The sequence below is a fragment of the Rhinopithecus roxellana genome, chromosome 12 (genome assembly GCF_007565055.1).
Source record: "Rhinopithecus roxellana isolate Shanxi Qingling chromosome 12, ASM756505v1, whole genome shotgun sequence".
Taxonomy (NCBI): Eukaryota; Metazoa; Chordata; class Mammalia; order Primates; family Cercopithecidae; genus Rhinopithecus; species Rhinopithecus roxellana.
Genome location: NC_044560.1, coordinates 74581474 through 74603292, shown reverse-complemented (window position 1 = coordinate 74603292; position 21819 = coordinate 74581474). Strand labels below are relative to the sequence as shown.

The 21819-nt window shown below is 41.7% G+C and overlaps 2 protein-coding genes across 3 annotated transcripts in view; one reads left to right on the top strand and one right to left on the bottom strand.

Annotated features, from left to right (window-relative positions):
• ZNF738 (zinc finger protein 738) overlaps window positions 1-21819 on the bottom strand; it is a 452488-nt gene that overhangs the window by 50960 nt on the left and 379709 nt on the right. The gene's annotated exons all lie outside the window — the stretch shown is intronic.
• The window catches only part of LOC104657267 (zinc finger protein 708-like), a 38813-nt gene continuing 23578 nt past the window's right edge, over window positions 6585-21819 (top strand). Inside the window, 1 exon segment of the mRNA XM_010357037.2 lies at window positions 6585-6813. Within this exon segment, the coding sequence (XP_010355339.2) occupies window positions 6811-6813 (3 nt within the window). The 5' untranslated portion in view covers window positions 6585-6810.

Sequence of the window (21819 nt, the reverse complement as noted above, 5' to 3'; positions counted from 1 at the left end):
CAGGCACATTCCAGCTCACAGCCTATGTCCCTTCCCTATTTGGCATGAGCAGCTTCTTCCTTTCCTTTGTTCTCCCTTGCCTTTACCTATTTAGGAAAGTTTTAAATTATTAGCCAGTTGGGTTAACTTAGATTATGTGGTCTGGCTCCAGCCAATGGAGACAGGACACAGTAGCAAGGACAAGCTGTGTAAGGGCTAAAAATTGTTTCCCTCCTTTGTTCAGGTGTGCTCTCGCCATTGTTCCATCTGAGGAGCACCCTTTCTGCAGAAAGTAAAATTGCCTTGCTGAGACAACTTTTTGTCTGAATGTTAATTTTTCCTTGTGGTACCAAGGAACAAGCATTCTGTTTCTGAATAAACATTTTACTTATAACAACTATAGACTTTAAATTTTCCTCCTAAAGTTGTTCTAAATAATATAATTTTTCTAGATTATTTACTGGATAAACAGAGAAGTATCTGTGCAGTTGCTAACACTTGTAGTTGCACATGGAGAAATACATTGGGTATTACAGAGATTCAGTTGTAGGGGATTAATGAATACTCTGCCTGGTTGAAATGAATAGGCCATTTGTCTAGTTAACTATTTGATCTATTTAATTTCAGTTGGTTGTTCATGGGAACCCTGGCCAAAAAAACATACTTAAAAGTTGTGGTATTATTCTTCTGATAAAAATTGCTTCCCTCTTCTGTTCAGGTGTACTCTTGCCAGTCAAATCAACATGGAGAAACCCTGTCTCTACTAAAAACACAAACATAGCTGGGTGTGGTACTGTGATAGTCAAAATAGTGTCTCCCTATTGCAGTGTATTCTCTCAAAAGTTATAAATGTTTGCATGTAGTCATCTCTAGAATGGTCAAATGGTATCTCTCTCTTTCTTTTTTTTTTTTTTTAAGATGGAGTCTTGCTCTGTCACCCAGACTGGAGTGTAGTGGTTTGATCTCGGCTCACTGCAACCTCCGCCTCCCGGGTTCAAGTGATTCTCCTACCTCAGCCTCCCAAGTGGTTGGGATTATAAGGCACCTGCCACCATGCCCAGCTAAATCATATTTTTAGTAGAGATGGGGTTTCACCATGTTGGCCAGGCTGGTCTTGAACTCCTGACCTTGTGATCCACCCACCTCAGCCTCCCAAAGTGCTGGGATTACAGGCATGAGCCACTACACCTGGCCCAAATGGTCTTTCTTTAACTGGCACTAAAAAAATTCAAAGACATATGTGACCATGGGAACACCATAACCTATGAATGACATTATAAGGACAAAAACCCAAAATAATAAAAACTGAGAGTGGCAATAAGACCCCTGAGTTTTGGTCTCACTTTGACCTATGTGAGAACTTAACCTAAAGGAGAAAATGTTTTAAACAAAATTATTGAAGGCCATCATTCTGGACTGAGTTTGTGCACTAGGCCCAGTGCCAAACAGACCAAACCAAACCAAATGGAGTCACTTATGGTAAATATGACATAATCAAACTGAAAATTTAAGGAAATAGGAAAATCCTTAGGATCTACAGACCAAGTTTTGTTTTTCTTTTGTAAATAGCAGATTTGAACACAAGGAGGTCCCCTCTACTGTAATCCTTTAAAAAACTAATAACCTGAAGTCTTTGTTTTCACTTTTCAAAACCCATAGTTCTGCTATTTTAAAGTGAAAATTGAGACTCATTAAGTATTTTTTTTTTTTTTTTTTTTTTTTTTGACACGGAGTTTTGCTCTTGTCACCCAGGCTGGAGTGCAATGATGTGATCTCAGCTCACTGCAACCTCTGCCTTCTGGGTTCAAGGGATTCTCCTGCCTCAGCCTCCTGAGTAGCTTGGATTACAGGCACCCACCACCACCATGCCCGGCTAATTTTTGTATTTTCAGTAGAGATGGGGTTTCACCATGTTGGCCAGGCTGGTCTCAAACTCCTGACCTCAGGTGATCTGCCTGCCTCAGCCTCCCAAAGTGCTGGGATTACAGGTGTGAGTCACCACATCCAGCCTAAATAAGTACTTTTTAATGGTGACAGAGTGATATCAATATCTAAAGTTCTAGTCTATTTCTCAACATTGAGAAGATGTCCAAAAGTGAGAAATAGTTACATTATAGCCTAAAGCTATTTCCTATTGTGTTTAATTTTGGTTAATAAGTTTTTTTTTTTTTTTTTTTTTTGAGACGGAGTCTTGCTCTGCCGCCCAGGCTGGAGTGCAGTGGCCTGCTCTCAGCTCACTGCAAGCTCCGCCTCCCGGGTTCACGCCATTCTCCTGTCTCAGCCTCCCGAGTAGCTGGGACTACAGGCGCCCGCCTCATCGCCCGGCTAGTTTTTTGTATTTTTTAGTAGAGACGGGGTTTCACCGTATTAGCCAGGATGGTCTCGATCTCCTGACCTCATGATCCGCCCGTCTCGGCCTCCCAAAGTGCTGGGATTACAGGCTTGAGCCACCGCGCCCGGCCAATAAGTTTTTTTTAATATATAGTAAATGGAAACCTAACTAGACTGTAACCCATTTTTGTACCAACTGCTGTGTTATTGTGAATAAGAGGACATCAACTGTTCAAACCATGTTCAAATAAGGCAAATTCCTGGCTGGAATCAATCTTGCTGTTTGTGTACCTCACTTTCATTATCTGAATGTCACTTTGCTTTTTCTGTCCATAAATCCTTTTCCCATCATGTGGCTGTGCTGGAGTTTCATTGAGCCTGCTGTGGATCCACAGTCTGCCTGATTTGCAAATTATTAATTGCTCAATTAAACTCTGTTAAATTTAATTTTATTTCTCTAAAGTTTTTTTTCTTTTAAAAGTTTTCAAATTTTTTCTATGATGAAAAATACATGATGTGTTGTTGGGCCTTTTCTTTTTCTTGAGACGGAGTTTCACTCTTGTTGCTCAAGCTGGAGTATAATGGTAGGATCTTGGCTCACTGCAACCTCGGCCTCCCGGGTTCAAGTGATTCTCCTGCCTCAGCCTCCAGAGTATCTGGGTTATAGGCACTTGCCACCAAGCTTGGCTGATTTTTTGTATTTTTAGTAGAAACAGGGTTTCACCATGTTAGCCAGGCTGGTCTCGAACTCCTGACCTCAGGTGATCCACCCACCTCAGCAACCCAAAGGGCTGGGATTACAGGTGTGAGCCACCATTCCTGGCCCAAATTTTTTCTATGACGAAAAATGTATAATGTGTTGTTGGGCTTTGATTTTTTTCTTTTTCTTTTTTTCTTTCTTTTTTTTTTTTTTTTTGAGATGGAATTTTGCTCTTGTCACTCATGTTAGACTGCAATGGCAGGATTTCCACTCACAGCAACCTCCGCCTCCTGGGTTCAAATGATTCTCCTTCCTCAGCCTCCCAAGTAGCTGGGTATACAGGTGACCACCACCATGTCCAGATAATTTGTATTTCTAGTAGAGATGGGGTTTCACCATGATTGGCCAGGATGGTCTTGAACTCCTCATCTCAGGTGATCTAACCACCTCGGCCTCTCTGGGATTACAGGTGTAAGCCACAACGCCTGGCCAGCTTTGATTTCATAAACTCAGTCCTTAGCTATTTTTCCAAATTATTTTATGTCCTTTTTGATTTATTTATTTATTTATTTTGAGACAGGGTCTCACTCTACTACCCAGGCTGAAATGCAACGGTGTAACCAATCATGACTCACTGCAGCCTTGACCTTCCAGGCTCCAGCAATCTTCCTGACCCAGCCAACTGAGTAGCTGGGACTACAGACATGCACCATTATGCCTGGCTAATTTAACATTTTTTTTTCATGGAGACAAGATTTTACTGTGTTGCCAAAGCTGCACTTGAACTCCTGAGCTCATGTGATTCTCCCGTTTCAGCCTCCTAAAGTACTACGATTACAGGTTTAAGCCACCATCTGCTTCTGGAATTTCTTGAGAGAATTATTCTCAATAATAAACAGTACCATATCGGCATGAATCTAAAGAATATCTGTCCTCTATGGTAGAAGTTTCACTCTCCAGGATTTCAAAGGACTAGGGCAGATTCTGTAACAGTGTTATCTATGGTGGTGCATGGACTTTGAAGTCAGACAGAATTTATTCTGAATCTCAGCTCAGCCACTTAGTAGCTGTTAGTCTTTGAACAAGTTTCTTTCTGTGGAAGAGTTCTATAAACCATGTACATTAAAAAGGGCAGAATAATAATGATTGCCAAAATGGTCGCAATTTTTCATCCTCCTATATTCCTGCCCATTGCCAGGTGCTTTTACAGTTGTTCTATTGACATCCAGTATCTGCTTTCTGAACACTAAATCTGGCAGGTCATATTTGTTCAGGGCAGTAGAAACCTGTGAACATGACAGTGGGCTAGTTTAGGGCCCAAGTTCAAATGGTCTTGAATGTTTCTGCTTTTATTTCAGAATGCTGCCATCTCCATGGGAAAAATCCGTGTTGGCCAGCCGGAGAATAAGATACCATGGAATGGAGAAAAAAGTTGCCCCTGTTGACAGCTCCAGAAGCAGAAGCTCACTGCCAGAAACACAGCTGCTTAGTCAACAAGCAGTTGATGATACATGTCAAAATGCTCAGCTGAGACTAGAGAAATGGCCCCACTAAGCCCAGCCCAAATGGCTGACCCTTTCAATTATGACTAGTAAGTTTTGGATGGTTTGTTATGCTGCAATAGCTAACTAATACATGCACCCAGTGCAGATAGGATGCCAGGATTTAATGACAGATTCAGTACTACTTACCTTCTCACAGTGGACACCCTAAAGGTACTATTTTTTTTCCTCTGATTTAGAGTTGGATGTCTTGTAAAGTAATATTGAGTAATGCAGAAATACATGTAGATATTGTATGCATGTGATTAGTGCTTATATCCACACTGTTCCTCACACCACAGGAGAAAATAGACAACCACAGCCTAATCATAAGGGCCAAGGCCAAATAGCAAAATAAGCTTGCCTTTAATCTCTTTTTTTCATATCTAAAAACTGGAGGTCAAGAGTGTGGACAGACCTGAAGACATAGGGTTCTCTTCTGTGGCCACATCATCCTTTATTCATTGTCTGATCTCTAGAAGGAAGGAGGGCAAGAGGTGGCCAGCAGTGGTCTACCTGTAGTTATTTTATTCCTGTTGCTCTCTGCTCTTTTTTTTTTTTTTTTTTTTGAGGCAGTCTCACTCTGCCACCCAGGCTGGAGTGCAGTGGCGTGATCTCAGCTCACTGCAACCTCTGCCTCCCAGGTTCGAGCGATTCTTCTGCCTCCTGAGTAGCTGGGATTACAGGCAGGTGCCACCACACCCAGATAATTTTTGTATTTTTAGTAGAGATGGGGTTTCACCATGTTGGTCAGGCTGGTCTTGAACTCTTGACCTCGTGATCTGCCTGCCTTGGTCTCCCAAAGTGCTGGGATTACAGACACGAGCCACTGTGCCCAGCATGCCCTCTGCTCTTTCTATGGCCACTATCTCTTCTACCCCCAGAACTGAAGAGAGATGTTGGTAGGGAGAGGCCGTCCCCTCACCTCTGGCAGAAAAGGGATATTCAGGCCGTTCACCCTCCTGACGTCAGAGCTGCACTTCAATGTAGCAGCTGTTGGCCAGGCGTTGCTACTGGGTGCCTGGAATGTGCCTGGTCTGAACTGCGATGTGCTAGAAAGGTAAAATACGAGTTAAGTTTCAAAGGTTTAGTTACATATATATATATACACACACACACACACACACACTTCGTTAATAATTACGTATTTCTCACATATTAAAATGACAATATTTTGGACATATTGGGTTAAATTGTTACAATCAATTTCACCTGTTCTTTGTTTCTTTTTAAAAAACAGAGCCAAACTCTTTTTAAAGTTTGGCTACAAATTAGCTGGGTATGGTGGCCAGCGTTTGTAATCCCAGCTACTTGGGAGGCTGAGGCAGGAGAATCGCTTGAACCTGGGAGGTGGAGGTTGCAGTGAGCCGAGATCACGCCATTGCACTCCAGCCTGGGCAACAGTGCGAGACACTGTCTAAAATCTAAAAAAAATAAAAATAAAAAAATAAAGTTTGGCTACTAGAAAATTTAAAATTTACACGTGACTCACATTTTATTATTTTATTTTATTTATTTATTCATTTTTTCGAGATGGAGTTTGGTGGGAGGATCACCTGAGGTCGGGAGTTCGAGACCAGCCTGACCAACATGGAGAAACCCCGTCTCTACTAAAAATACAAAAAAATTAGCCAGGCATGGTGGCGCATGCCTGTAATCTCAGCTACTCTGGAGGCTGAGGCAGGAGAATCGCTTGAACCCTGGAGGCGGAGGTTGTGGTGAGCCAAGATAACGCCATTGTACTCCAGACAGGGCAACAAGAGCAAAACTCGGTTTCAAAAAAAAAATTTTTTTTAGAACGATTGTTATATTCTTTTCATTTGTGATAGCCATATAGCATATTATTTATAAGGGCATATGACCTTACACACAAGATTAAAGGCAAACAACCTCTGGAGTGGGCCTAGCTCAGCTCACGGAGGAAGCCTTGCCTGAAAAGGCTGCAGCCTAGGAGGTCACACTTCATTCAGCTCAGCATCTGATCGCATCTTCCATCACTCAGGGCCTGAAGGGGCGGGTCTTAAACATTATCCAATCAGGGACTCTGAGGTAGGGGACAGTTCAATCAGACAAGCAGCTGGACCGGACAGGGCTCTTCCGGGTTTGGCGCGGCCTTTGTCTCTCGCTTCAGCCAGAGTTCCAGGTCTCGTCTTCACTGCTTTGTCCTCTGCTCTTAGAGGCCCAGACTCTGTGGCTCTGTGACCTACAGGTATTGGGAGATCCACAGCTAAGACGCCAGGACCCCCTGGAAGCCTAGAAATGGTGAGAGTGCGGTCCGACATCCGGAGAGAGGGGAAGGGCTGGTTGAAACCGGTGGGAAGTGGCTGTGGTGGGACTCAGGCCTCCCCGCAGTCATCTCCACAATCTGCGCCCCGAATTCTCCTTGCCCAGCTGGATCTCAATCCCCTTCAGCCATAAGATGGCGGCTGCGCCGACAGCCGGGCCCCCGGGCGTCCTGTCTCTTCCCTGCATAGTGACCGTGCCCAGGTCTGGAGCCCTCTCTCGACAGCTCTGCACGGGCAGCGCGGCGCCTTTCCCAGATTGTGCACGGACCATGGGAGGGGCGTCAGGAGAGAATCCTGACTTGGGGTGCGGGTTCATGAATGGGAAGAGCTTTGGTCCGTGGGGTTCCCAGTTCCTATTTTCTTCTGTTAAAAATCTGTGGCAGTCATCGCAAAAAATATTAAAGAATTTAATCAAAGAGTGATTCAATAATTGTAGAGCACAAAAGTGTGTTTTGTAGTTTGTGGTTCATGGGAGGAGCTTGAAGGAAAGACTTTTATAAGGTACACGATGAAGAAAACTGTATTTAATAATTGGTTAGGTACAGTTACGTAGCAGTTTTTGTTAAGTAGAAATGCTGGGACTAGAGCCTCCTCAGTGTAATTGCCTGCCCCTTAATTATTCTCACACTCCACAGGGGACTGATTTTTCCACTGCATTTTTCACATGCATTCCCAGCAGGGTCTCAAGTGTACTTCCCAGCCCCATTCCTCCAGCCTAACTCTGGCCTGCAGTTAGATTTAAACTGCAAATAAACTAAAATACTAAATTTCCAGTTCCTTCTGACATTTCCAAATGCCAACTTCTCTTTCCTAATTCACATTCTCAACTGTTTTTCCTTTAGTGTACATTTTTGATACTGTATTTTAGTTAATCATTTTTTGACAAAGCATTGGATGGCACTTAAAATTGTTTTCTGTTTGAAAATAGTTCTCATGAGAAGAAAGCAAAAAATAATTCCCTGACACTGTATTTTATGAAATTTCTATGCCTCTTTTTTTTTTTTTTTTTTTTTTTTTTTTTTAATCTTCCTTAGGCACAGAAATCTTATCAGAATGTTTTCAGGTGAAGGTTTTTCTTTGGAAACTTTATGGAGTGATGCGTCTTCAGCCACCGTTCAGTTTTTTCCTGGTCCTGGGTTTCAGTACTGTCTCGAGTAAACCAAGATACACATCATGACTTTTTCTGCGAGAGTGTCTAGTGAATATCAGCTCCTGGGTCATTTTCTCCCTGAGGACAACCTGAGGTATGGAGTGTAGCTTCTCAAGGGAGTAGGTGGATGCCCTGGGGCTAAGAGGCATCTCCTGGCATACTCTTCCTTTGAAAAGCTAACCCCTTGAGACATTAAGATTGTTGTCTTCACCCAACCCAGCTTTCATTTCTTGGAGACACAATGCTGGTCAGCCAATCAGATGCTAGTATTGAGGGGAAAACACATAAATAATTTCTGCCCCCTGAATTCTCTAAATTTTGTGGAAAAAAAACGGTATCCCAAAAGACAAAGAAAAACCTGACCCAAGTGAGATGTTGCAAGAACTTACAAAGTAAAATGCACCTGGGGCATAGTGTAATGTCTCCTGAGAGGGTGGTTATTGAGCACTTAAGGTGAGCAGACTGGGGCGGGTGAATATCAGTCAGACACATCTGTTTTCTTTTCTTTCTTTCTTTTCTTTCTTTCCTTTCTTTCCTTCTTTCTTTCTTTTTTTTTTTTTGAGATGGAGTTTCACTCTTGTTGCCCAGGCTGGAGTGCAATGGTGCAATCTCAGGTCACCGCAACCTCCGCCTCCCGGGTTCAAGCGATTCTCCTGCCTCAGCCTCCCAAGTAGTTGGGATTACAGGCATGTGCCACCATAACTGGCTAATTGTTTTGTATTTTTCCTGGAGACAGGGTTTTTCCATGTTGGTCAGGCTGGTCTCGAACTCCCAACCTCAGGTGATTCGCCTGCCTTGGCCTCCCAACGTGATAGGATTACAGGCAAGAGCCACCGTGCCTGGCCTAGACACATCTGTTTTCTAATTAGCACTACCACTCCCTGGGTTTATCACCTTGAAAAGATTTATTCACTTATGTTGACTTCCATTATTTAACTGTAAATTGCATTTTATTAGTAGGACTTGAAAGGTAAGAAAATACTAACAAGGTTCATAAAAGAGGTGGATTTCAGAAAAAAATTAATATTAATCATGTATTTTACTTGTGAGAAATTCTCATTTAACTTTTCCTTTCTTAGAGTAAGTTCAGAAATGTTCTCAGGTATATTTTTTCGTGAATATATATAATCAAGTATATCTATATACACATTTATATTTATATTTAATATGGACTCTTGCTCTTGTTGCCCAGGCTGGAGTGCAATGGCACAATCTCAGCTCACTGCAACCTCCGCCTCCCGGGTTCAAGCGATTCTCCTGCCTCAGCCTCCCGAGTAGCTGGAATTACAGGTGGGGCGCCACCATGCCCAGCTAATTTTTGTATTTTTAGCAGAGAACGGGATTTCTCCATGTTGGCCAGGCTGGTCTCGAACTCCTGATCTCGACACACAGAGAGAGAGAGAGAGAGAGAGAGAGAGAGTGAGAGAGAGAGAGAATATAATATATACATATATAATATATATAAAATAATATATACACATATATTTAAGGATAGATCTTTATTTTAAAACTATTTTTATATAAGTTATTCAAGTACAGGTGGTATTTGGTTACATGAGTAAATTCTTTTTTTGTTTGTTTTTGAGAGGGAGTCTCGTTCTATTGACCAGGCTGGAGTGCAGTGGCGCAATCTCAGCTCACTGCAACCTTTACCTCCTGGGTTCAAGCAATTCTCCTGCCTCAGCCTCCCGAGTAGCTGGGATTATGGGCAACAAGCACCACCATGCCCGGCTAATTTTTGTATATTTAGTAGAGACAGGGTTTCACGATGTTGGCCAGGCTGGTCTCGAACTCCTGATCTTGTGATCCATCCACCTCAGTTTCCCAAAGTGCTGGGATTACAGGCATTAGCCACTGCGCCCAGCCTACATAAGTAAGTTCTTTAGTGGTGATTTGTGAGATTTTGGTGCACCCATCACTGGAGCATTATACACTGCACCATATTTGTAGTCTTTTATCCCTCGTCCCCTTTCCACTCTTCCCCTCAAGTCCCCAAAGTCCATTATATTATTCTTATGCCTTTACATCCTCATAGCTTAGCTCCCACATATCAAAACATACAATGTTTGGTTTTCAACTCCTGAGATACTTCACTCAGAATAATAGTCTCCAGTCTCATCTAGGTTACTGCAAATGCTGTTAATTCATTTTTTAGGGCTGTGTAGTATTCCATTGTATATATATACCACAGTTTCTCTATCCACTTGTTGATTGATGGGCATTTGGGTTGGTTCCATGATTTTGCTGTTGTGAAATGTGCCACTATAAACATGCATGTGCAAGTATCTTTTTCGAATAATGACTTCTTTTCCTCTGGGTAGATACCCAGAAGTGGGATTGCTGGATCAAATGGTAGTACAACTTTTAGTTCTTTAAGGAATCTCCACATTGTTTTCCATAGTGGCTTTTCTAGTTTACATTCCCACCAGCAATGTAGAAGTGTTCCCTGTTCACCACATCCATGCCAACATCTACTGTTTTTTGATCTTTTGATCATGGCCATTCTTGCAGGAGTAAGATGGTATCGCGTTGTGGTTTTGATTTTCATTTCCCTGATCATTAGTGATGTTGAGGATTTTTTCATATGTTTGTTGACCATTTGTATATCTTCTTTTGAGAATTCTTTATTCATGTCCTTAGTCTACTTTTCGATGGGATTGTTTGGTTTGTACTGATTTGTTTGGGTTTGTTGTAGATTGTTTTGTACTGATTTGTTTGGGTTTGCTGTAGACTCTAGATATTAGTCCTTTGTCAGACGTATAGATTGTGAAGACTTTTTCTCACTCTGTGGGTTGTCTGTTTACTCTGCTGACTGTTCGTTTTGCCGTGTAAAAACTATTTAGTTTAATTAGGTCCCAGATATTTATCTTTGTTTTTATTGCATTAGCTTTTGAGTTCTTGGTCATGAAATCCTTGCCTAAGCCAGTTTCTAGAAGGGTTTTTCCAGTGTTATCTTTTATAATTTTTATAGTTTCTGATCTTAGGTTTAAGTCCTTAATCCATCTTGAGTTGATTTTTGTGTAAGATGAGAGATGAGGATCCAGTTTCATTCTCCTACATATAGCTAGCCAGTGATTCCAGTACCATTTGTTGAAAAGGATGTCGTTTCCCCACTTTATGTTCTTGTTTGCTTTGCTGAAGATCAGTTGGCTGTAAGTATTTGGGTTTATTTCTGGGTTCTCTATTCTGTTCCATTGGTCTGTGTGCCTATTTTTAAACCAGTAACATGCTGTTTTGGTGACTATGCCCTTATAGTATAGTTTGACATCAGGTAATGTTATGCCTCCAGATTTGTTGTATTTGCTTAGCCTTGTTTTGGCTATGCAGGCTCTTTTTTGTTCCATATGAATTTTAGAATTTTTTTAATTCTGTGAAGAATTATGGTGGTATTTTGATAAGGACTGCACTGAATTTGTAGATTGCTTTCGGCAGTATGGTCATTTTCACAATACTGATTCTACTCATCCCTGAGCATGGGATTTGTTTCCATTTTTTTGTGCCATCTATGATTTCTTTCAGTAGTGTCAGGTGTATTTTTTTTGGCTTGGTAATTTCCAATAAAATTTCAAGGCTGTTTAAGAATGCTACCAAGAAAAAGAATAGGGGAAATGTCTTTCCCATTTTGGCTGTAGAAAATGAATACATTTTCACAAGAAAATGTAGTAGATAATTGCTGAGTTACATAGATTCATGAAAGCATCAGTTCCTCTTTTTGCAGGGTAAATTTGTGACAGTGAATATCTCTGTTCAAATCCTGTTATCCTGATTTCTGAGTTTTATGCTAAATTTTATTTGAAACTTGGTACCTCCTAGACATGTTTCCATATGACTAATTGTTTACTATATGACTTTTGATGGAAAAATAAAATAATGCATTTATTGTTTGAAAGGAATACTTTTGCTTTTCTTATTGAGACATGAAATATAAGCACTCTAAAGTTTTCTTTTTTTTTTTTTTTTTTTTTTTTTTGAGACGGAGTCTTGCTCTGCCACCCAGGCTGGAGTGCAGTGGCCGGATCTCAGCTCACTGCAAGCTCCGCCTCCCGGGTTTTGTACGCCATTCTCCTGCCTCAGCCTCCCGAGTAGCTGGGACTACAGGCACCCGCCTCGTCGCCCGGCTAGTTTTTTTTTGTATTTTTAAGTAGAGACAGGGTTTCACCATATTAGCCAGGATGGTCTCGATCTCCTGACCTCGTGATCCGCCCGTCTCGGCCTCCCAAAGTGCTGGGATTACAGGCTTGAGCCACCGCGCCCGGCCGCACTCTAAAGTTTTCTTCTCTTACGTCAACACTATGTTTGAGAAACTGCTGGATTTATTTTTTTATTTTTATATTTTTTGAGATGGAATTTCACTCTTGTTGCCCAGGCTGGAGTGAAATGGCATGATCTCGGCTTACTGCAGCCTCCGCCTCCCGGGTTCAAACTATTCTCCTGCCTCAGCCTCCTGAGTTGCTGGGATTATAGGCATGCGCCTCCACACCTGGTTAATTTTGTATTTTTAGGAGAAACAAAGTTTCTGCATGTTGGTCAGGCTGGTCTCAAACTCCTGAACTCAGGTGATCCGCCCGCCTCCGCCTCCCAAAGTGCTGGGATTACAGGCTTGAGCCACTGAACCTGGCCGCCACACTTCTTTTTACAATGGTTGAATTAATTTTTACTCCCACCAGCAGTGTATAAGCATTTCCTTTCCTCTGCAACTTTGCCAGCATCTATTGCTGACTTTTTAACAGTAGCCATTCTGACTGGTGTGAGATGGCATCTCATTGGGTGTTTTTTTAAATTTCTCTAATAATTGATGAGCATTTGTAAAATATGCTTATTAGCCACATGTATGTCTTGTTTTGAAAAGCATCTGTTCAGCCACGCATGGCTGTCTCTACTAAAAATACAAAATTAGCTGGGCGTGGTGGCGCATGCCTATAATCCCAGCTACTTTGGAGGCTGAGGCAGAAGAATCCCTTGAACCCGGAAGGCGGAGGTTGTGGTGAGCCGAGATCACGCCATTGCACTCCAGCCTGGGCAACAAGAGCGAAACTCCATCTCAAAAAAAAAAAAAAAAAAAAAATGCTCATATTAGGAGTACACAAAAATTGACCACAAAGATAGGAGTAAATTTAGTAATACAGAATAATAAGGACTAAAACATACTAAGTTCCTTTGACAGAAAACTAATTATGCAAGGTAATTATCTAATATTTGCAGACTGAAATACTTACACTGCAAAAGCAAGAACAGTTCAGTGTATAAACTGAAAAGTGGAGTCTGTAGTTGTACTTTGGTTTCTATTTATTTTATTTATTTATTTATTTATTTTTGAGACGGAGTCTCGCTCTGTCGCCCAGGCTGGAGTGCAGTAGCCGGATCTCAGCTTACTGCAAGCTCCGCCTCCCGGGTTTACGCCATTCTCCTGCCTCAGACTCCCGAGTGGCTGGGACTACAGGTGCCTGCCACCTCACCCGGCTCGTTTTTTGTATTTTTTTTAGTAGAGACGGGGTTTCACCCTGTTAGCCAGGATGGTCTCGATCTCCTGACCTCGTGATCCACCCGTCTGGTCCTCCCAAAGTGCTGGGATTACAGGCTTGAGCCACCGTGCCCGGCCGGTTTCTATTTATTACTTAAGAACAATTAGCATAGTTACGTGAAGTGTTTTTAGACAAAATACATTCATATAAGTTAAAAACTATTTTCTACAATAGTATGAATATAAGATCAAAATATGTACTTTGAATGAATCTCCTAAGCATTTTAATATTGTTATTTATACTTCTGAAATATAAAGTGTTTAAACTGAATTATGGTTATAGATAATTTTTTAAAATCTTGCATACATTATGACTAGTACATTAAAATTATTTATACTTATTTATATAACATCCAAAAAAAAAATACTACCAAATGTAACATGCATCTGACATACATATTGCTTTATCCAATAGGGATAGTTATAGGTAAGCATAATTTTAGTGTCTTTCATTTTACTAAATTGGAATGCTGCCTTTCCAGGACAAATAGGTGATATGGTCACCCAACAGCCATAATAGCTCTTCAGTTAGTTATGCGGCAGGCTCACATATATTCTACTATATGAACAAAGTCAGATTCCAGTTCCTAATTTTAAAAAGTGCTGGTGAATTGTCAGTTGTATTTCAATATGGAACCTCCATTCAATGGCTAGGAGATGAGAGCAGCAGAGATGGAAGAGAAACCTTATACAATTCTGCTGAGAATATGCTTTTTTTCTTCATAATGCTCATGTTTCTCATGCCAAGAGTAGCTGTGCATTAGGGGTAGTTTGAGAGAAACTCCTTTTAGGGGAATATTTTCTGGCTGACTTGATCAATCATATCTAATCTGAGTTTTTTCTCAAGATACATTTAACTTCTTTTTTCTCTCAATATAACTTTGCGATAGAATCAGACTGAGAGCTGTTTTTCTCTTCAATGCTTTGGATATCTGTTTTAGAAGCCTTAATACAATCCCTTGGTGTTGACAGAGAGGTGGGTTTTCACAGGGAGAACTATCCTATCTCTATCTGGACTCATGCTGGAAATCCAGCAGTATTTTTTTCAAGTCACCATAATAAATTGAAACTGAGGCTGACACACCGCTCCCATTCCCATTATTATGAAGGTGCAATTCTACCCCCAAATCCTGTAGGCTCTCTTGTAGCATAGTCTTCCGTCTCTGATGAGGTACTGGAGTGCTGCTGTGGCAATTGGGGTTCACTTAAGATGTAAGCTGCCAGCTGTGAGCTCTGTGCTTTGGGGTGTGCCTCACTGGCAGATGGTAGGGGTCAAGAGAGGACACTAGCCACAAGTAGAGGGCAAACAGAAGCTGAGTGCTCAGAACATAGAGAGCCATTGCTTTAAAGTGTAAATAACCAAAAAGATAGCACCCTATTCAACCATCGTAGTAGGAGATTGAGAGTCTACCTTCAGCAGGCACCTGGCTTCAAGTCACACAACTACCTCCTATCATGAAGATGTGAAAAGTTTATTTTGTCATTGATTATAACCAATTAGCATACACAGGTGGCATCCCCAGTGACCAGGTGAATTTAGGATGAGCTATGTATGACATGGTGCTGTAAATTCTTCTACTTGTGGACTAATTATGATGACCGTCTTTCTGTCTTTGCAGTCTCTTAAGCAGATTGATTGTGATGCATGTCACATTCTGGTTTAATTGTGTAATAAAACAGTTTTCTTTCTGTCCTATCATTGTGAAGTTTTTCTGGGGCTGGAGATAATTTCTCTTGTTATACTTTCCAAACACAGTCTAGAATTACCAGACATGATACAAACATATAAGGTGCTAACCAGGCTTTACTCTACAAGGGTCTTTCCCTCTCAGGCTTCCAGTCAACTCACAATTGTGTGCAAAGTGCACGCTCTTCCCTAAATATGCAGGAAGAATTGCATCTCTGCCTATTTGATATCTATTGTCCTCTACAGTCACTTCCAGAGAGGCTAGATCAGATTTCTACAAACCTTACAGGGCAGCAATCAACCGTTTTACCTCTTTTAGTGACTTTTTTGTTGTTCTTGTTGTTGAGTTGGAGTCTCGCTCCATTGCCCAGGCTGGAGGGCAGTGGCATGATCTCAGCTCGCTGTAACCTCCGTCTCCTGGGTTCAAGCGATTTTCCTGCCTCAACCTCCCAAGTAGCTGGGATTACAGATGTGCACCACCACGCCTGGCCAAATTTTTTTTTTTTTTTTTTTTTTTGTATTTGTAGTAGAGATGGGGTTTCACCAAAGGCTGGGCATGGTGGCTCACACCTGTAATCCCAGCACTTTGGGAGGCCCAGGCAGGCAGATCACCTGAGGTTAGGAGTTCAAGACCAGCCTGATCATCATGGAGAAACTTCGTCTCTACTAAAAATACAAAAATTAGCTGAGCGTGGTGGCACATGCCTATAATGCCAGCTACTGAGGAGGCTGAGGCAGGAGAATCACTTGAACATGGGAGGTGGAGGTTGCAGTGAGCCAAGATTGTGCTATTGCACTCCAGCCTGGGCAACAAGAGTGAAACTTCATCTCAAAAAAAAAAAAAAAAAAAAAGAGATGAGGTTTCACCATATTGGCCAGGCTGGTCTCAAACTCCTGACCTCATGATCCACCCATCTCGGCCTCCCAAAGTGCTGGGATTACAGGTGTGAGCCACCGTTTCTGGCCTCTGGGACTCATCATTAGACCTGAAACTGACTTAGAGACCATGGGGCCCAGAAACCCAATCAGAGTAACATGTGTGCATTGAATAGACATGTAGACATGATAATTTTTAATTTCCTTTTTTCTCCTCTTGCTAAAAAGTCCACGAATGTGCAAGTAACACCTGCTGCTACTCCACCCATCCAGAACCTAAATCTGCAGCTCCAATTTCTGAATCTAGATCTTGAGGCTTGGAAAAAATGAAAACTTTGCTGGGTACGGTGGCTTACTCCTGTAATCCCAGCACTTTGGGAGGCCAAGGTGGGCAGATCACCTGAGGTTAGGAGTTCGAGACCAGCCTCCCCAACATGGAGAAACCCTGTCTCTACTAAAAATACAAAAAATTAGCCAGGCATGGTGGTGCATGCCTGTAATCCCAGCTACTCGGGAGGCTGAGGCAGGAAAATCACCTGAACCCGCGAGGAAGCGATTGCAGTGAGCTGAGATTATGCCACTGCACTCCAGCCTGGGCAATAAGAGCAAAACTCCATCTCAAAAAGAAAAATAAAAGAAAAGAAGAAAAGGATTTGCATTTCTTATATAAAAGGTGTTTTTTTGTTGTTATTTGTTTTTTTGTTTTTGTTTTTGTTTTTTTTGAGACAGAGTTTCGCTCTTGTTGTCCAGGCTGGAGTGCAATGGCACCAACTCAGCTTACCACAACCTCCACCTCACAGGTTCAGGTGATTCTCCTGCCTCAGCCTCTCGGTAGCTGGGATTACAGGGATGTGCCACCATGCCTGGCAATAATCCTTTTCTTTATAAGTCTCAGAGAGACATTAAAATGAGACCACAATTATGTCTTTTTTCTTTGAGCTATGTATTTACCTCTGGAAACTGCTTGCTATTGCCACAAGTAGCTATAAATTGAACTACTAATGCCACACTGGACACTATAACCCACACCCTATAGCCTAACAATGTATATCCAATCAATAATCAATTTATTTTTGTAAATAAAAAAAATTTTGACAGACAACTTTGTATCAATCCACTCTATATGCCTCTCTTTTTACCTTTACAAATCCACTTGTAACTGCTGCTAATCAAAGTATATGTTCCAGGCAACTTGAATCTTTGCTCCCAGGTTATAATCCTCAAGTTTGGCCCAAATAAATTGTATACTTATATTCATGTTTTCTCAGCTATTTCCTTTTAGGTAAACATCATTTGGAATGTGCCAAAGCAGCCTCTGAGGGGATCTCTCCTTTAATTGTACTTTGCTTTCTGTAACACCTAAGGATGCAGAGTCAGGTTGATCCCACTTAGAATCTGCACGTAAGATCTGGCTTCTGCCTGGGATTACAAGACAGGGCCAGACTTCGAATTGGGAATGTACTGAAAACCAATAGAAGGCATTTTCTGCATTGTGAGATGTCAACATAGACATCCTACAGCTCCCTTTGAGACTGTGGCTCTTTGAGCTTTTCAGATTTTGTCCAATAAGATCTTGTAGCAGGTCTGCCACAGTTATGTGAGAGGATCCAGATGTAAATAGAATCTGATGGCAAATTCTGTAAATATAAATAAACATCTTAGGAGTGAGAGATCAGGACCACAAGGTATCCAGGGCCATGACCACAACTATACCTGCCTGTAAAATGTTATGTACAATATTCTTGTCCTTCCTCCTACCCAAAAGCTAGTTAATCAGAACAAGTAATTCTGGAGCTCAACCAGGGCAGTTCCATTTTCTATTTAGAATTAGTATGACTCTCTCTAGCCTGGCTTATTATTGGACCCTCAGCCCAGGGTCACTGGGAACCCTCTCACAATTTCGTAGGCATTTTTTGAGACATTTGAGGATGTCCAGAGCAGAATTGTATCAGGCTGACAAGAGTGGTTAATTCTGCTTTTGTCTCATTGTAAGAGAAATGAGTCATCCTATGTTTGTTTCTTCCCTTATACAAGGGATGTTTTTCGTTGGTACCCAGATGAGAGTTTCTCCAGTTTTCTGGTACTTGGGTAAAAACAAGGAGGAGATCTGGAGACTCAAGCAGATAAACTGATTGCTGTAATTTTATATGGCCATTAGAAAAATAGATGAAGCAGTCATGGTTTCTACAATCCAGGAACTCTTAGTCTAGACTAGCAACTGAAAAAATGGTTGTATTAACTATCATTTGGAAAAAACAAAACAAACAAAAAAAACAACAAAACAAAACAAAACAAAAAAAACTCATTTGGTTGGTACAGCAAATAGATGTATGAAAAAATCGTGAGCTTCATTTGGGCCACTTTCTTTATATTGTTGTGGCTTCTGATGTCATCACCTGAAGGGATATTTATGGACAGAAGCATTATTATTTTTTTATTTCTTTTACCTTGATAAGAAAACATATTTATCGCCGGGCGCGGTGGCTCAAGCCTGTAATCCCAGCACTTTGGGAGGCCGAGACGGGCGGATCACGAGGTCAGGAGATGGAGACCATCCTGGCTAACATGGTGAAACCCCGTCTCTACTAAAAAAATACAAAAAACTAGCCGGGCGAGGTGGCGGGCGCCTGTAGTCCCAGCTACTCGGGAGGCTGAGGCAGGAGAATGGCGTAAACCCGGGAGGCGGAGCTTGCAATGAGCTGAGATCCGGCCACTGCACTCCAGCCCGGGAGACAGAGTGAAACTCCGTCTCAAAAAAAAAAAAAAAAAAAAAGAATACATATTTATCTTCTAATAATTTTACCCTAGAAAACTTTAAGAGATTTGTTTAAATTGCTTATTAGTGTATGTTATAAAATTGACAGGGCAGTGGCTAGAAAAGATTAAAATTACACAAACACTGGGATTTAAGTTTATCTTAGGTAAGCTTAGGAAAAACAGAACTTGAAATACCCCAGTGGCATAGAGAACAGAATTCTACAGAGGGTCTCTCCCTTCCCCAGTTCTGTTCAGATTCACCCTTTTTGAGGACCTTATTTAGATCTCACCCAGCCCTGGAGTCTTGCCTCACAGAATTGATCAGAAGAGATCAGGGTTTAGGTTGCTGAATTCTGCTGCCTTTCTAAAGCTGGTGCTCCCAATTTCCTGAAACCCAAAAGCAGATAAATCAGAAAAATAAAGTATGTATTTTAGGGTCGTAATTTCTTATTTTTTTTTATTAAAACCAAGGTTGCAGAAACATTCCACTTAGCAACTTGTTTTCTATTCCTGCAGATTCAGTAGTTGCTCCACAAGTCACAAAAAAGTAAAAATAAACCCAGTAAAAAATTCCTAGAAACTACATTAAACTCTTTCTGTAATCCTCTCATCTGTCTATATTAGGCTTTTATTCTACATTTTTTTTTTTTTTTTTTTTGAGACATAGTGTCGCACTATTTCTCAGGCTGGAGTGCAATGGCATAATCTTGGCTCGTTGCAACCTCCGCCTCCCAGGTTCAAACAATTCTCCTGCCTCAGCCTCCCGAGTATCTGGGATTACAGGCACCCACCACCGTGCCTAGCTAATTTTTGTATTTTTAGTAGAGACGGGGCTTCACCATGTTGGCCAGGCTGGTCTCAAACTCCTGACCTCGTGATCTGCCCTCCTCGGCCTCCCAAAGTGCTGGGATTATAGGCGTGAACCACCATGTCTGGCTTTTCTACACATTTTTTAAAAAACCAATGACAGAGAAACAGTAGAAGAGATACAAATGCTAGGCTCTTTATCTAAATCCTGGTAATTAGTAAACACTTAGCACCAACTCCCATGATGTTACGAGAATTAAATTATATAATTTTATTCCCAGCACAGTGCTCTGTAACGTACTCTTTTTTTTTTTTTTTTTTTTTTTTTTGAGACAGAGTCTTTCTCTGTCACCCAGGCCAGAGTGCAGTGACACAATCTCAGCTCACTACAACCTCCTCTTCCTGGGTTCAAGCGATTCTCCCACTTACAGCCTCCTGAGTAACTGGGATTACAGGCACGTGCCACCACGCCTGGCGAATTTTTGTATTTTTAGTAGAGATGAGGTTTCACCATGTTGTCCAGGTTGACCTTGCACTCCTGATCTCAAGTTATCCACCCGCCTCGACATCCCAAAGTACTAGGATTACAGGCATGAGCCACCGCACCCAGCCTGTAACATACTGTTGAGGGCACATCGTACCTGCTTAATAAACCTTGCATTAGTACATGTTGTTTTCCAAATGCAGACTTACTCAGACATTGCTGCCTCTGTTTCCTTTGTAAACTTTAAAGAGCCAGGAAAGAATATGAAACTTTAGGATGAAGATGGGTTGTCTTTATTTGTACTAGAAATACTTGTGTTGTGACAAGAGTGCTGAGTGTAAGGGACTCTGTGCTGTGCCTGCTTTCTCTAACGCTAATCATGAACCCAGGGGGAGCAACATTAGCATTGACAGGGGACTTGTTTAAAACATTTATCCATGGATCCTTTCCAAACCTGCAGAATCCCATTACATAGAGTGGGTCCAAAATTACTAAGTGAATTTTAAGCTCACTAAAGCTTGAGAGGCAGTGCTTAGCTAAGTGGTTATCAGCCCAGGCTTCTCATTAGGATTGCACAGCCAGTTTGCAGAAATCTCTGCAGTTGTCCCCTCCCCACAGATTCTGTTTATTGTCCGAGTGGCCACATCCATATTGTTTGTTTTGAGATGGAGTCTCACTCTGTCTCCCAGGCTGGAGTGTAGTGGCTTGATCTCGGTTTACTGCACCATCTGCCTCCGAGGTTCAAGTGATTCTCCTTGAGTCAGCCTCCCAAGTAGCTGGGATTACAGGTGCACGCCACTGTGCCTGACTAATTTTTGTTTTTGTTTTTTTTTTTTTTTTTTTTTTTTGGAGATGGAGTCTCACTCTGTCGCCAGGCTGGAGTGCAGTGGCGTGATCTCAGCTCACTGCAACCTCTGCCTCCCGTGTTCAAGCGATTCTCCTGCCTCACCCTCCCGAGTAGCTGGGACTACAGGCATGTGCCACCACGCCTGGCTAATTTTTGTGTTTTTAGTAGAGACAGGGTTTCACCGTGTTGGCCAGGCTGATTTCGAATTTCTGACCTCAGGAGATCCACCCACCTCAGTCCCCCAATGTTCTGGGATTACAGGCTTTAGCCACCGTGCCTGGCCCCATGTTGTTTTAATTAAGTGCCTCATGTGATTTTAATGTGAGGCTAGAATTGAGTATGAGGGGTTCAGATACATTCATGAGAGTTAAGTTTCACCTTTGCACTGAAAGGGTGGCCACCGGGCTGTTTGTGTTTGGGTTTGGTAGGGAGAGGACAGTGTGTTCCATATTTTCATTACTGTAGCAGAAATTGTTGGTGTCCATGTAAGGGAAGGGCACCTGAGGACAGGAAAAGTGAAACTTATATCTTTATTTCCATGGTGCAGCGTGTTTTTCCTGCATCTCTTCTGTTACAGAGGACAGAAATGGGTGGACTTTTTCTGCAGGTCTTCATCTCTTTGCTTGTGGGTGTGGTGGCATCAGGTAAACAGGTGGTGCTGATACCTGTAAAGGCATATTCTGAAGATGTCTACCTAAAGTCATTATTAAAAATTACAAACATGAAAGATATGCTTATCTTGAACTTTGCACGGAACTGATATTTTCTTTATGGTTAAATTCAGACTATAATTCACTTTTGGGGGGAATATTCCAGCAGTGGTGCTGTGTCCTTCTGTGTTATGCATTAGCACA